The sequence below is a fragment of the Saccopteryx leptura genome, chromosome 4 (genome assembly GCF_036850995.1).
Source record: "Saccopteryx leptura isolate mSacLep1 chromosome 4, mSacLep1_pri_phased_curated, whole genome shotgun sequence".
Lineage (NCBI taxonomy): Eukaryota > Metazoa > Chordata > Mammalia > Chiroptera > Emballonuridae > Saccopteryx > Saccopteryx leptura.
In genome coordinates, this window is record NC_089506.1 from 34,363,397 (window position 1) to 34,376,881 (window position 13,485).

At 47.9% G+C, this 13,485-nt stretch overlaps 1 protein-coding gene across 11 annotated transcripts in view; it reads left to right on the top strand.

The window, feature by feature from the left end:
- The window catches only part of CSGALNACT1 (chondroitin sulfate N-acetylgalactosaminyltransferase 1), a 333,608-nt gene that overhangs the window by 235,068 nt on the left and 85,055 nt on the right, over positions 1-13,485 (top strand). For all 11 annotated transcript variants that reach the window (XM_066380453.1, XM_066380455.1, XM_066380456.1 and 8 more), the window contains one exon: positions 9,802-10,736. In XM_066380453.1, coding sequence (XP_066236550.1) covers positions 10,097-10,736 — 640 coding nt within the window. In that variant the 5' untranslated portion in view covers positions 9,802-10,096. The remainder of the gene's footprint in view (positions 1-9,801; positions 10,737-13,485) is intronic.

Consider the following 13,485-nt stretch of genomic DNA (forward strand, 5'->3'; position numbering starts at 1 on the left):
ATCCTCACACTGGGCTGATGCTCAACCCACTGAGCCAATGGGCCCGGGCCCTGTTTTTCACTTTAAAGACTGGTATCTGCACTCGGATTCTCTTTAGAGGCTCTGTTTTGTCCTATTTCTAGGGCTTTCCCTGCTGTGTGTGTTCCCACCTTTCCTGCTCTTTTTCTGTGGCCCTCCTTATGGGCCCTGGTTTGAATGCTGTACGTGTTGTATAGCTCTGTCTACACTCTGAGATGTCAGGCTGATGGAAGTAAATGACTAGAGTAGTGTTTCAGGATGTGGAGGCCTGCTACCTGTGAGGGTAAGTCACCTGGCCTCCCCAAACCATAGAGTCTTGGTCTCAGAGAGTATGAGGTCACTGACTCATACTAGGTTTTTATTCAGGAAATTTTGTGTCTACAGATGCTTTAAAACCAGCCCTGGCTGTTTGGCTCAGTAGAGAGAAGGTTGGCCCAGCGTGCAGGCATCCCGGGTTCGATCAGAGCACACATGAGAAGTGACCATCTGCTTCTCTTCCCCTCCCTCTCCCCCTTCTCTCTCTCTTTTCTTCCTGCAGCCAGTGGCTCCATTGGTTCGAGCATTGGCCCCAGATAGGATCTCTGGGTGGATCCCAGTCAGGGTGCACGAGGAAGTCTGTCTTATTATCTTCCCTCCTCTCACTTAAAAAAGTAAATAAATAAAAATAAATATAAAAAAATGAGGTGCTTTAAAACCATTGCTTGGTACATGGTAGAGGCATTCGGTAAATTTTATTTCACATCTCTCTCTCTTCCCTACTGTCTGCTAATGAGGCGAGTGGGTCATCTTACCAGGAAGCAGGGGCTCCTTTTTTCCTCCCTGTGCTGCCTTCGCTGTCGCTAAGGTTGAGCCCATCTCACCTGAAGCCACCTCAGCCACCATGGCCCGGGGTGGTGTGACTCACACCGCTGACCTCTCCTCCTAGCTGGTACTTGCCACTCGGCCAGGGCACCTGGCATCTGCCCAGGGCCATGTGCTTACTGCTTAGCCAGAAGGCATGTGGCTGCTGCACACTGCTCACTTTTAACGAGTCCCCTCCTTGTTAATTAACGGTGTGCATTTCCCTGGAAGCTGTGCTGGATGACCTGGGACCTGGTGTCCGTGAGGGCGCGCTCCCCGCCTCCACAGCGTCAGGGCTGACTTCTGCCTGCGTGGGAGTGTATTACCGCAGCTGACACGGTACAAGCCGTTGCCCAGGCGTCTCATTTGCCGTGCTCCGGAGGAAAGACGCGGGGGCTCGGTGTTTGGCAGCAGAGAATTCCGTGGTGATGCTTGCCAGTATCTCATCCGACCTAGAGATGTTCTCTCTTTCTCCTGTCAAAAAAGGAAATCTCTCCGTTGATTAAAAATTTCATTTGCCAGAATACTTTTTAGTTGAGCTGTGTTAAACCTGATCTGTGGGTCTAAGCTCCTGGCGTCTGCTCAGAAGCACTTGGATGTTGCAGAGGAATTCTGTCCCGGCCGCAGCCGTGGGGCCAGAACAAGGTTCATATGGGGCACAGCAGGGTGGGCGTTATTTCTGCAAGTAGCGTGAGTTTGCAAGCTGGTGAGGGGTGTGGAAATGCACATCACAGCTAGCTGGGGAGGCAAAAAATCATGTAGAGAGAAACAGTGCTTGGTGCCACACCTGAGGGGCTGGCCGGGCTCATACGTAGGAAGACTCACGGTGAGTTCAGAAGCAAGAAGGACACGTTGGGTAGAGAATGACATGTCAGCGTTATTCAGGATTATTAAGGGTGATGAACAGTGTAGCCTAGTGGGTAACAGCAGGCTTTCAGGATCAGACTGAGCTAGATTTAAAACCAGACTTGGCTGCCTGCCGGCTGTGAGCATTGGGCGATTTGCCTCACCACCCTAAGTCTCAGTTTCCTTCTCTTGAATGGGGATAATGAGACTTCGCTGGTGGGATTGTTTGGAGGATTAAGTGAGATAATGTTCATTAAGTGTGTAGTATGGTGCTTGGCCTAAAGTAAATGCTCGCTAAGTGGTTGTAATTATGACCCACAGAAGGGCGTTGGAAGCCTGGTTTCGGGGGGCTCTCACTTGGTGGTGGAGGGCGGCCCCGCCAGCCCCAGAGCGCTGAGCCCTGCAGGACCGGGCCTGGGACTCGGCAGGCTCTGGCAGCTGCCTCAGCCCTGACTGTGTGTTTGAGACACCTGCCGGCCACAAAGGGTCCCAGTGCTGCTTCTCCTAAGGAGCTTGCAGTGCCTTCTGTGCCTTCCCTTTTCACTCCCCATCCACGGCCACCTCCTGTGCCGACTGCCTTGCCTGAGATCCTTCCTGAAACGGGGTTCGGGGGGGGGCAGAGAGAGAGAGTGTGTGTGTGTGTGTGTGTGTATATGTGTGTGTGTGTGTGTGTGTATATGTGAGTGTGTGTAGGGGTGTGTGTGTGTGTGTGTGTATGTGTATGTATATGTGTGTGTGTATATGTGTGTGTGTATGTGTGTAGGGGTGTGTGTGTGTGTAGGGGTGTGTGTATATGTGTGTGTGTATGTGTATAGGGGTGTGTGTGTGTGTGTAGGGGTGTGTGTATATGTGTGTGTGTGTGTGTAGGGGTGTGTGTGTGTGTAGGGGTGTGTGTGTATGTGTGTGTATATGTGTGTGTATGTGTGTATATGTGTGTGTGTATGTGTGTGTGTGTGTAGGGGTGTGGGAAATCCATGCATATTCAGGAAGACCCTCTCTATCCAGTCTTCCCTGCAGGGTTTTGCCTACAATTAAAAACCAAACTAAAAACAAAGGAGAAAAGCAGAAAGGGTGTGGAGCTGGTTCCTGCCTTTTCAGCCTGTGAGGTTGTAATTAAGAGGTGTGTGTATTTTCTGATTAGGGGACCCTGGTTTCTTTTTGTTACATTTTCCTTTTCCTGCTTCAAAGTAAAGAGAAATGAATCCGAGTGGGTCTTTCAGGGGCCAGTGTGGAGTTGCGGGGGGGCAGGGCCACTCTCAGCCAGGGAGTTGCCAGCTGAGACCTGATCAGGCTGGTTTTTTTGGTCATTCTGTGCTGGTCCCTGGAGCTCAAAGCCAGGTTACAGGGAGGACCTCGCAGGGAAGAGCCTCGAGGGCCGTTCTGAAGGCCACGTCTAAGTCCTCTGGGCTGGAAGGGAGGAAAGCACGTTCCTGCAGAGGGCGGGCATGTGGCCTGGCAGCAGGTGTTGGGACCCTAGCAGGGAGTCAGTGGGGTCCAGAGACAGGAAGGCCACCCTGAGGAACTGGGCAGTGAGGCAGGAGCTGGCTCTGGAGCTCTGGAACTAGCTGTGGCCGGGGCACTGTCCCGTGGAAACCGAGGCACAGGTGGGAAGCCAGTTTGGTGGGAAAGTGGAGCAGCGTTCCTGGGGTGTCCAGAATGGTCCTCCAGGGGGAGAAAACATTTACAACATTTACAGTTCATTACCATAGGGGTACTGTTTTGTGAATACATAATGTAACACTACTATAAAACTTGTATATAGCCTGACCAGGCAGTGGCACAGTGGATAGAGCATCGGCCTGAGATGCTGAGGACCCAGGTTCGAAATCCTGAAATTACTGGCTTGAGCACGGGCTCACCAGCTTGAGCACGGGGTTGCTGGCTTGAGCGTGGGATCATAGACATGACTCCATCGTCGCTGACTTGAGCTCAAAAGTCACTAGCCTGAGTCCAAGGTCACTGGTTTGAACAAGGGGTCACTCGCTCTTCTGTAGCCCCACAGTCAAGGCACATATGAGAAAGCAATCAATGAACAACTAAGAAGCCACAACGAAAAACTGATGCTTCTCATCTCTCTCCCTTCAAGTCTGTCCCTGTCTGTCCCTCTCTCCTCTCTCCTCTCTCTCTCTCGCTAAAAAAACACCACAAAAAGTTTGTATATAATGTATAAGTGAATAGATCACGTATATGTACATGCTCAAAAGCTCTTGATTGCCTAGAATGTGCTATTTATATTTAATATATTTGAAGACAGCTGATTTGAGTGCCAGGATCAGAGGAGGAAAGCAACAAAGCTGCTGCGTCTGACCTGTGCACCCACGTCAGCCCCTCTCTGTGCAAGGGCAGAGCCTCGGGTCCGGGCCCAGTAGCCTGGTGTCAGCGCTGGAGGTCGATGTCGGGGTGCGGGGTGGGGGGCGATGCCTCAGACTCTGCCCAGCCAGTGCAACACTCCGGAGGTTTGATTGCTGACTTTGCGTGGCAGCCCTATCCCTTCTCTGGGATGTGGCTTTAGTGCCTCTCGTATAGACACTGCTGTCTATACACTGATCTGCTTCTCTCCTCGCTTCCACTTGTCAGTAGCTGCCAGCAGCACACCTGAGGATAAAGCACTTGGCATGCAAGTATGTGCTGACTGTAGACTCCGTGGAAAGAAGAAAGCTGACAATAAAGTATACAGATATCATATTATAAAGTCACATGCCTGAAATGTATACAGTGTTATTAAACCAGTGTTACCCCAACCAATTTAATGAAAGAATAATAAATAAAAAGAACGAAACCCGAGTCCTGGAAAGATCTGTGACATCTGAGAAGCCCTGTTGTAAAGTGTCCAGGTGGATGTGCTCAGGGAGATTATGAGCGCTTGTTATGCTCGTTTTCAGGCTAGAGTAACTTCTTTGCAAGTACTCAGCCTCAGCTACGTCAGGGTGTACGGGAGGCAGGATATTGTGGACTCCACAAAGCAGTTGCAGGAGTTGGTTGTATATATTTATTTCCTTTAAAAGAAGGCAGATGGGGAAAAATCAGAAAGAGAAGCCTGTAAACATAATGTATACTGGCAGTAGGACTAAGAAGTCCAGGATCTCTCAGCTCCTATAGGGGCTTTCATCTGCCTCTCTTGCGGCGTTTTCTGCCATAGGATGTTGGTCATGCACATCGACCCCCCCCAGGACAGTGTGGGAGGCAAACACACAGTGGTGTGCAGACGAGGCAGGGGTCCTCAAGGGGCATGTTGGCAGCAGCGGCCACACCCCACGCCCAGGAGTGAACCTGGTGCAGGGAATTCTAAATGAAGCCATGTACTGGAGTCAAGTGTACAGTGTCAGCTTTGTGTACACTTTTGAGAGCATTTAAAGGCTCTCTGAGTAAGAATCCTTGCACGATGTCCTTTCCCCACACATTCAGGATGGTGTGTTTATTCAGGAGGCATGACCTCAATTTACGTTCTGTTAGTACAGCTAACCCTTTGACTGCAGGTTAGCTCGCGCCCTGGCCATCAAAGAGCCGATTGTGTATGCCAAAGTGGGAGAGACTCGCGCGGGGCTTTGGTTTGCCGCTTCCCGGCCCGGTGAGACACTGCTTGGTTTTTTCCCCACCAGCCCTTTTGGCTGTGCCTGCTCTCCGGGTGGAGGTGTCTTGTAGATTTTATTGCCACTCCTTGAATAGTTTTCTTTATCACTCACAAGGCCTGTCATTGTCATGTGTGTGCTGCCTTGCCAGGTCTCACCATGAAGCCACCGTCCCTTCGGCCTGCTGCTGACCCTGACGACATTTCATCAGCCAGGCTTGCAGGCTTGTCCTAGAGTCCTTTGTACCTATGGAGACAGTAATAGACCTATCTGGGCAGCGTTCTGTCATGATAATGCAGCTCTGGTGATCTAAATGTTCACCAGGATCTGCAGAGCGAAATGCACACACCCCTCCTGAAAGCTACTTTTCTGTTCTAGCCATGGAAATGTTAGTTTCCACTGTTCCCTTTCTGGGTAAGTGTCAGACCCTGGACCAAACTTAGCCCTGTCTGAGTTTCACCCTCTCAGAGCTTCTACTCTAAGATACAATGATAAACAGTATCTGTTGCCACGTGTCTATCTTATTTTAACAAATGTTGTTGATGCCTAACATTTATTTTAAGCTTTTGTCACTTTAAAATTTATTTGTTTATGCTGCTCTTCTCATCCTCTCCCCTCCTCCAAATACTTATCCATTAACACTTTCTATTTTAATGGCATTTGTCTCTTTGGGCTCCTATTATAGTTATTTGAGAAGGCCTTAATTAAGTCCTCACTAAACTTTTAAACTTCCTGAGGTTGGAATTGTGCTTGGCACATCTCTTTGTCTCCTGTCTCTTCCTGGGCTGTGCTCAGAACACAGTAGGTGTTCAATAAGCAGTCCGCTACAAGGCTGAACAACGAGAGGACCCCAGCTGGAGTAGACTGTTCCTTTGGCCCATGGTTGAGTCATTGCTGTGCTATGTGGAGATCTGGGGGATCAGGATACTTCCTGGCCTGGGCAGGATCTCAGTGCTGTAAGTCAGCTTGCACCTGGAACTTGAGGGACCCACTCCATTGCTGGAGCCCTGGGCACAAGTCCACTTCTCTTTTAGACCCTCTGCCTTCAATGTTTACAAAATGCTGTCACTGCCTCAAGCAACCTCATCTAGCTTGTGAGAACGGCAGCAATACTACTGTGACTGGATGTCCTCTTCAGTCTAATCAGTGAATCCAGCGTTTTGGACAGGTTGTGCCACAGAACCGTCCTCAGGGATGTGGTCAGGGAAGTACGGAAAGCGGTTAGTAAGGATGGGTGTTTGAAAATGCAGGTGGCAAGGAACTTGCTCAGTGCAAAGGGTTTCCTATAATTAAAACAAAACAAAATGGAATAGGCATCTCTCTTCTTCCAAAGGTCCTAAAATTGGTTATTAACAGGGGGTCTTTCTTGCTCATGACACCCTCCCTGTCCCCCAGCCACCCCCCAAAAACTAAGCTAGTCTAAAGTCTGGGTGCCTTTTCTAAGTTTTAAAAATAGTAGCACAATGCTGCTGCGATCCCATAAAGCTATATTTTCACTGTCATCTCTGACTTGTGGTAGTGCTTGGTAATTACATGGTGCTTGCCATCTGCAAGTCTGTAAACACACTAGAGATGTTAACTCTTTAATTCTCCCGACACCTCTGCGGAGAGAGGGAGAGATTGCATGGTGCCTTTGTGGCTTAGCTGTTCATTTGGTCAGGTTACATCTCACTGAGGTGTTCTTCCTGAGACATGGTAGAGCTGGAAAAGTACCATCTGCTCTTAAGAATGACATTCTGTACTGCCAAAAGGAAAACTTGGAGTTTCCACAGAAGCAAGGATCCAAAGGATACAGCTGCTGACTTCAGCAAGCAGATACTCCCCGACTCTATTGTTTGACCACTTAGATTGCTAGAAACATTAGAAAATATTTTTGTCTGTTAAAGAATGCAGAATTTTTGTTTCTGACATAACAGTATCTGCCCCTGACATTTCAAGGGGGGAATTCATGACTGCTTCTTTGGTACTATTCAATAATTCTTATGGCTTTTTATTATTCTTATAAAAAGTCATTTTTTTTTCTAAAATCTGTTTATTTTTCTCCTTTTGCATCCTGAAGAATGGAATATTAAATAACTTTGAAATTTATACTAGTGAATCTCAAAAGCTGGGCTGGGCTTTAAAGAGACTTATGGAACAGAACAAAATAGTTATTGTGCAGTTTAAAGTTTCTTTAGCTTCAATACATTGCTTCAGTGATTTCAATTTATTATGCAAATGTGACAATTATTCTATTTTAAAAATCTGTTAGGAAGATTGCATGCTTTGTTTCTGCAGCACAGTAAATTGTGTTGATTATTTCATTTTTGTTTTTTGATTTGCTTATTTTGTTTTTAAAGTGGCAGAATAATGTGATAACATGTCTTCACTAGTAATTTAATACTTGGATATAATGAGTTCATCTGAGAGATTTCATTAAAAACAGCAAGGTGCCTGAATACCAAAGCTGAGATGTTTTTAATCACAGAATTATAGTAATTACACAAATCTCAAGCTTTTCATCAGACAGAAAAGGCTTCCTGGGCTAAACATGCACTTTAAACTTAGCACTAATAACCATGTATTGATATCAATTATATGGAAGAGAATCTTTAGTCCAAGGGAAATATTGGAGAGAATGTCATGTGTTGACTTTTTAAGGAAAATTAATAAATAAATTGTTCTGATAACATAATATCTGTAAGAGTCACATCACCAGGGTAATGGAAGGGGAATGCTCATGGGTGACTATGGTCTAAGCAGGTGAATACTTAGGTGGTCAATGAGCCTTTATTGCTTACTGTATTATCAGCATGGAGGGAATGCTGGAAGGAACATCTCTCTCTCCTCTGTGGGGCCCTGAAGTTCCTAATTCACTGGAGTCCCTTTTCCAGTCAATGGACAGACTGCCGGTAAAGGAGAGGATTATTGCCCCACAATCCTGACTTCTGGGTTGGGTGAAAACTGTGTAAAGAATAATTTCATTATCACGCAGCTTATTGAAAATGTCAAATTTTTATTTTAAAAAAGGCCAGGTACATGGTACCCTCGGGGAGCTTGTTTGCAAAGAAAAGTGATAGAAAAAGATGCATCTAGGAAGACTTTATAAAAATCTATTTTTTTTTTTTTTGTATTTTTCTGAAGCTGGAAACGGGGAGAGAGTCAGACAGACTCCCGCATGCGCCTGACCGGGATCCACCTGGCACGCCCACCAGGAGCGATGCTCTGCCCACCAGGGGGCGATGCTCTGCCCCTCGGGGCGTCGCTCTACCGCAACCAGAGCCACTCTAGCACCTGGGGCAGAGGCCAAGGAGCCATCCCCAGCGCCCGGGCCATCTTTGCTCCAATGGAGCCTTGGCTGCAGGAGGGGAAGAGAGAGACAGAGAGGAAGGGGGGGGGTGGAGAAGCAGATGGGCGCTTCTCCTATGTGCCCTGGCCGGGAATCGAACCCGGGTCCCCCGCACGCCAGGCCGACGCTCTACCACTGAGCCAACCAGCCAGGGCCTATAAAAATCTCTCTGAACAAGAAATTTTATTTGCTCTATTTTCCATGTGTCATTCTTTATTATTTTTTTTTTCTGGCTCAGATAGGTACTAAGGAAGGGGAATGCAGGAGAAGCGGAGTGTCCCGGCGCTGTCCGCGATGGGTGCAGGAGGGAGGAGGGACGCCTAGGGAGCTGGGGAAGGCGAGTCCTGTTGGCTCGTGTCACGGGGGTTTGGAGTTGAGCGGCGGAGCATGCAGTCCAATGAAAGGCCCGCAGCCCTGCCTGGGTGTCTTGATGAGTGGTCAGGACACGGATTCTTCCTCGAGGCTGGAGCAGAGGCATGCCTGGGACCTGAGTCCTGACAAGACAGTCTGTCTGGTCTCTGGTCTTCAAACATCCCTTTTTATGGTCAACTCACCATCCCTTGTCCATGGAAGAATTGGAGAGTTAGCTGGAACGACTGTCCCCTGACTACTTCTGAAGGCGTTATCATCCGCATCTTCCACATTTCTTAGTTGCATCTTTGAGCCTCCAGGGCCTCCCTGACCCCTTCACAGTAAGCTCGAGGACCATTTTGAGCCAGCTTTGAGCCCTGCCCTGAATGAGGGCACACAGGTGAGCCCGTGCAGGCCTCACCTTTTTAGACCACCCTTGCTGGGCAGATCCTGGCCAGAGAAGTCCCTGCCTACAATTTTCAGTGTCATTCAAGTTTTGCTTTTCCGCTTTTAACCATCAAAATAATATGTGCCATTGTGGAAAAATTTATAAGGTACAGAAAATGTAAAGAAACAGAAAAATCACCATTAATCTTTCTACCCAGAGAGAATGCGCCTTTGGCTGTATCTCCTTCCAGTCTTTTATCTGTATCCTTTGTTATCGATACACATTACTCTGCAAATGCGTATTTGCGTTCTGATTCACAAACATCTAACAGTATTTAATCACCTGTCATAAGCATTTTCCATAAACCTCATGGGCAATCTGTTGAGTACATTGATTGCCATCATGAACATAAAGGTGTTATTATCTCGATTAAGTATTATTGTCATTTGGTCTCTTCCCAGGTCCCCTGTTGTCCTCTGCTGCACATTTGGAAGGCTATGATGGGTATGAATGGGAACATTTGGAGGTCTCAGCTAACGCGTTGCTTCTGCCTGGAAGATCACCCTTTAGAAGCAGGAAACGTGCCGCGCGTGGTGGTTGACAGCGAGAGACAAGGCGTGTTGTGAAGAGCAATGGATGAAGGCAGCCTGGGGGGCCCCAAGCGCGTGCTTCCGGTGGTCTAGTCCAGGGAAGCCCTCCTGTGGGGCCCTGACGTTCTGGGATGTCGCCAGCTCTGGGCGCATGGCCGATTCCTGAATGATGATGGTGCGCCGGGGGCTGCTCGCGTGGGTCTCTCGGGTGGGGGTTTTGCTTGTGCTGCTCTGCTGCGCCGTCTCCGTGCTCTACATGCTGGCCTGCACCCCCAAAGGCAACGAGGAGCAGCTGGGGCTGCCCAGGCCCAACAGCCCCACAGGCAAAGAAGGGTACCAGGCCGTCCTGCAGGAGTGGGAGGAGCAGCACCGCAACTACATCGGCAGCCTCAAGAGGCAGATCGCCCAGCTGAAGGAGGAGCTGCAGGAGAGGAGCGAGCGGCTCCGGAACGCGCACGCGCAGTACCACGCCAGCGAGCCCGTGGGCCTGGGCCCCGAGCGGGGCGCCGCCGAGAAGCCCCAGGCCGACCTGCTGGCCTTCCTGCACTCGCAGGTGGACAAGGCGGAGGTGCACGCCGGCGTCAAGCTGGCCACCGAGTACGCCGCGGTGCCTTTCGACAGCTTCACCCTGCAGAAGGTGTACCAGCTGGAGACGGGCCTGACCCGCCACCCCGAGGAGAAGCCGGTGAGGAAAGACAAGCGGGATGAGTTGGTGGAAGCCATTGAATCAGCCCTGGAGGCCCTGAACAGCCCTGCGGAGAGCAGCCCAAATCAGCATCCTTACACGGCCTCGGATTTCATAGAAGGTTGGCGGGTCTGCGGGTTGGGGTAGGAAGGAGGAGAAGAGGCGTCTGGGTCCAGGCACCCAGGCAGGTCACAGCTGCGGGAGGCTGGCAGTTGGCTCTGGGGGTGGCTGGTAGAAAGTTTTATGTAAGCGACACCAAGGGTATATAGTCTAGTTTTTATTTGTCAGGAACATCTGTTTCCACTTACTTTCTCATGGAAACCACAGTTATTGAGTGGACAGATTCATTGCTCCTTGGCAGAAGAAATTAGAACTTTCGTTAAAAAAAAAAAAAAAAAAAAAAGAAACAAAATAAAACAAAATGTAAACATAAGACTTTGAAACCCAGAGGTTTATAACAGGTAGTTTCAGTTTATCCCTTCTCACAGGTGCATAGGGCCTAGAGATTGAGCCCGGTTGTGAGGCTTGTGAACAGAAGGGTAGTAAGTGTGCATATAGCACTTACCTGTGCCAGACGCTGTTCTAGGGACTCTACACTTACTAATTAGTTTGTTCCGTATAATGACCCCAATAGGGGATAAGGAAATAGAGGTTCAGATTAATTAAGTGAATTACCTGAGGTTGCTCGGTTAGCAAGTGACAAAGCCAGGATTTGAACCTGGGAAGCCTGTTTCCGTAGCCCATGCCCTTAACCACTAGGTTATGTTGTTTAGATAGGACCTAAGGAGCACATAGAAGCTAGTGAGATGGAACAACCTAGTTTTGTGTTAAACTGTGTCCAACGTCAGGAGAAAGCAGTTTGTCTAGTTTCTTGGAAGGCTGGTTAGTATCTTCTTCCTTTATCCATTTTCCCATTGTTACTGGATCAAAATCAGCCAAGAATCCAGGAAAGGAAGTGCCTTCCAGGGCATCCAGCTCCTTCCCCTGTCTCTTGGTGGAATCCAGTCCAAGTTCCCAGATATGCAACTGTGTCCACGTGACTCCCTCCTTTGGTTCTGTGACCACCGTCTCCTCCGCCCACAGGCAAGGTAGCAAAAACCCTCCCGCTGCTATTTATGCCTCTTCTCTGGACGTTTTCCTGTCTTGTGACTTTTTTTCTCCACTGTATATGTGAACCATAAATTCATGCAGTTTTCCTATAGTATCATTTTTCATATACCTAGAGCCAGGGAAAGAAATCTTTTACAAGACCAAGATTTTGGTGTCAAAAGTTTTTTTTTTTTAATTCACTTATATGAGGCATCAAAAATGCCTAGTGTTCGGCAGCTGCAAGTATAAGCTCACGGTGTGCACTCAGAGTTCAAAATGTCATGATAATAAAAGAAAAGGATATCACGATGATGCAGCATCAGATGTCACAGTGCTTCGGAGTTTATTAAACATTTCCACGTATGTTATCACCTTACCAGCCGACCCCCCCGGGAAATCATTAAACAGCCCTTAAAAAACAAATCCTGGTTACCGCTGGCCCTAAAACATGCTACAGAAGCTGCCCACATACAAAGCCCTTTCAAAAGAACTTGATTGCCAATCAGTGCCTAGAATTTGGAATGTTTGCCCTTGTGATTTTTAATCTGCATTCATATTGGAAGTCTTCGTCTGCTTCTCTTACACAACATCTCAATGCACAAAGACGGTTGTTCTCAATCAGTGGTGGCAGAGGCCTTTTGTCCTTGTGTTTCTTTGCCCCGAGATATGGCTGACTTTCTATCAGAGGCCCTGGAACCACCGCTACACAATGTTGGCTTCATGTGCGGCACACAGCCTGTGTGTCAAAGCAGATCGATCCACACCCATCTTCCAAGTTTTGGTAAAAGTCCAGTCAGCTGTTTTCGTAAGATGAGTAAATAGGAACGCACACTTTAAATGTACAGGGGTGGGGAAAAGTAGATTTACTGTTGTGAGTACATGAAACGTAGAGTTTATTCTTGTTTCATTATTTAGGAATTATTGTATGATTTTCCATACAAACAATGGTAAACCTACAATACTTTTGCCCACCCCTACAGTGTGTCCGTAAAAGTCATGGTGTACTTTTGACCGGTCACAGGAAAGCAACAAAAGATGATAGAAATGTGAAATCTGCACCAAATAAAAGGAAAACTGTCCCAGTTTCATACCTATTCAGTGCAGTTCTATGTGGGCTCACGCACAGATTTTTTTAGGGCTCCTTAGGTAGCTATCCTGTATAGCCTCTACAGACTCGTCACTGACTGATGGCCTACCAGAACCGGGTTTCTCCACCAAACTGCCGGTCTCCTTTAACTGCTTATCCCACCGAGTATTCCTTTGTGGTGACGCTTTGTTATAAACGCGCCGGTATTCACGTTGCACTTTGGTCACAGATTCGAATTTAGTGAGCCACAGAACACACTGAACTTCCCTCTGTACCATCCACATCTCGACTGGCATGGCCGTGGGCTGCTCTGCTGTATACACGGTGTTACGTCATCATCTGCACATGCGCACATGCTGCCACATCATCCTACAGAAACTGGGAGGGTTTTCCTTTTATTTGGTGCAGATTTCACATTTTTATCGTCTTTTGTTGCTTTCCTGTGACCAGTCAAAAGTGCACCATGACTTTACGGACACACTGTATATGTATACATATTTGATTGTCATCAGCACAGTTTTATTTCATTTTGTTTTTTCACTCGTCACACAAGATTGTGGAGGCAAACTTTTATATTCCCAGGAAGCGAGGCATTAAGAAAGATGCCACAAGTCTGAGGAAGCTGCACGAAGGTAGAAAAAAATTCAGCATAGGAGTAATTTTCAAATAGTGATGTTTTGGAACAAAGTGGTAC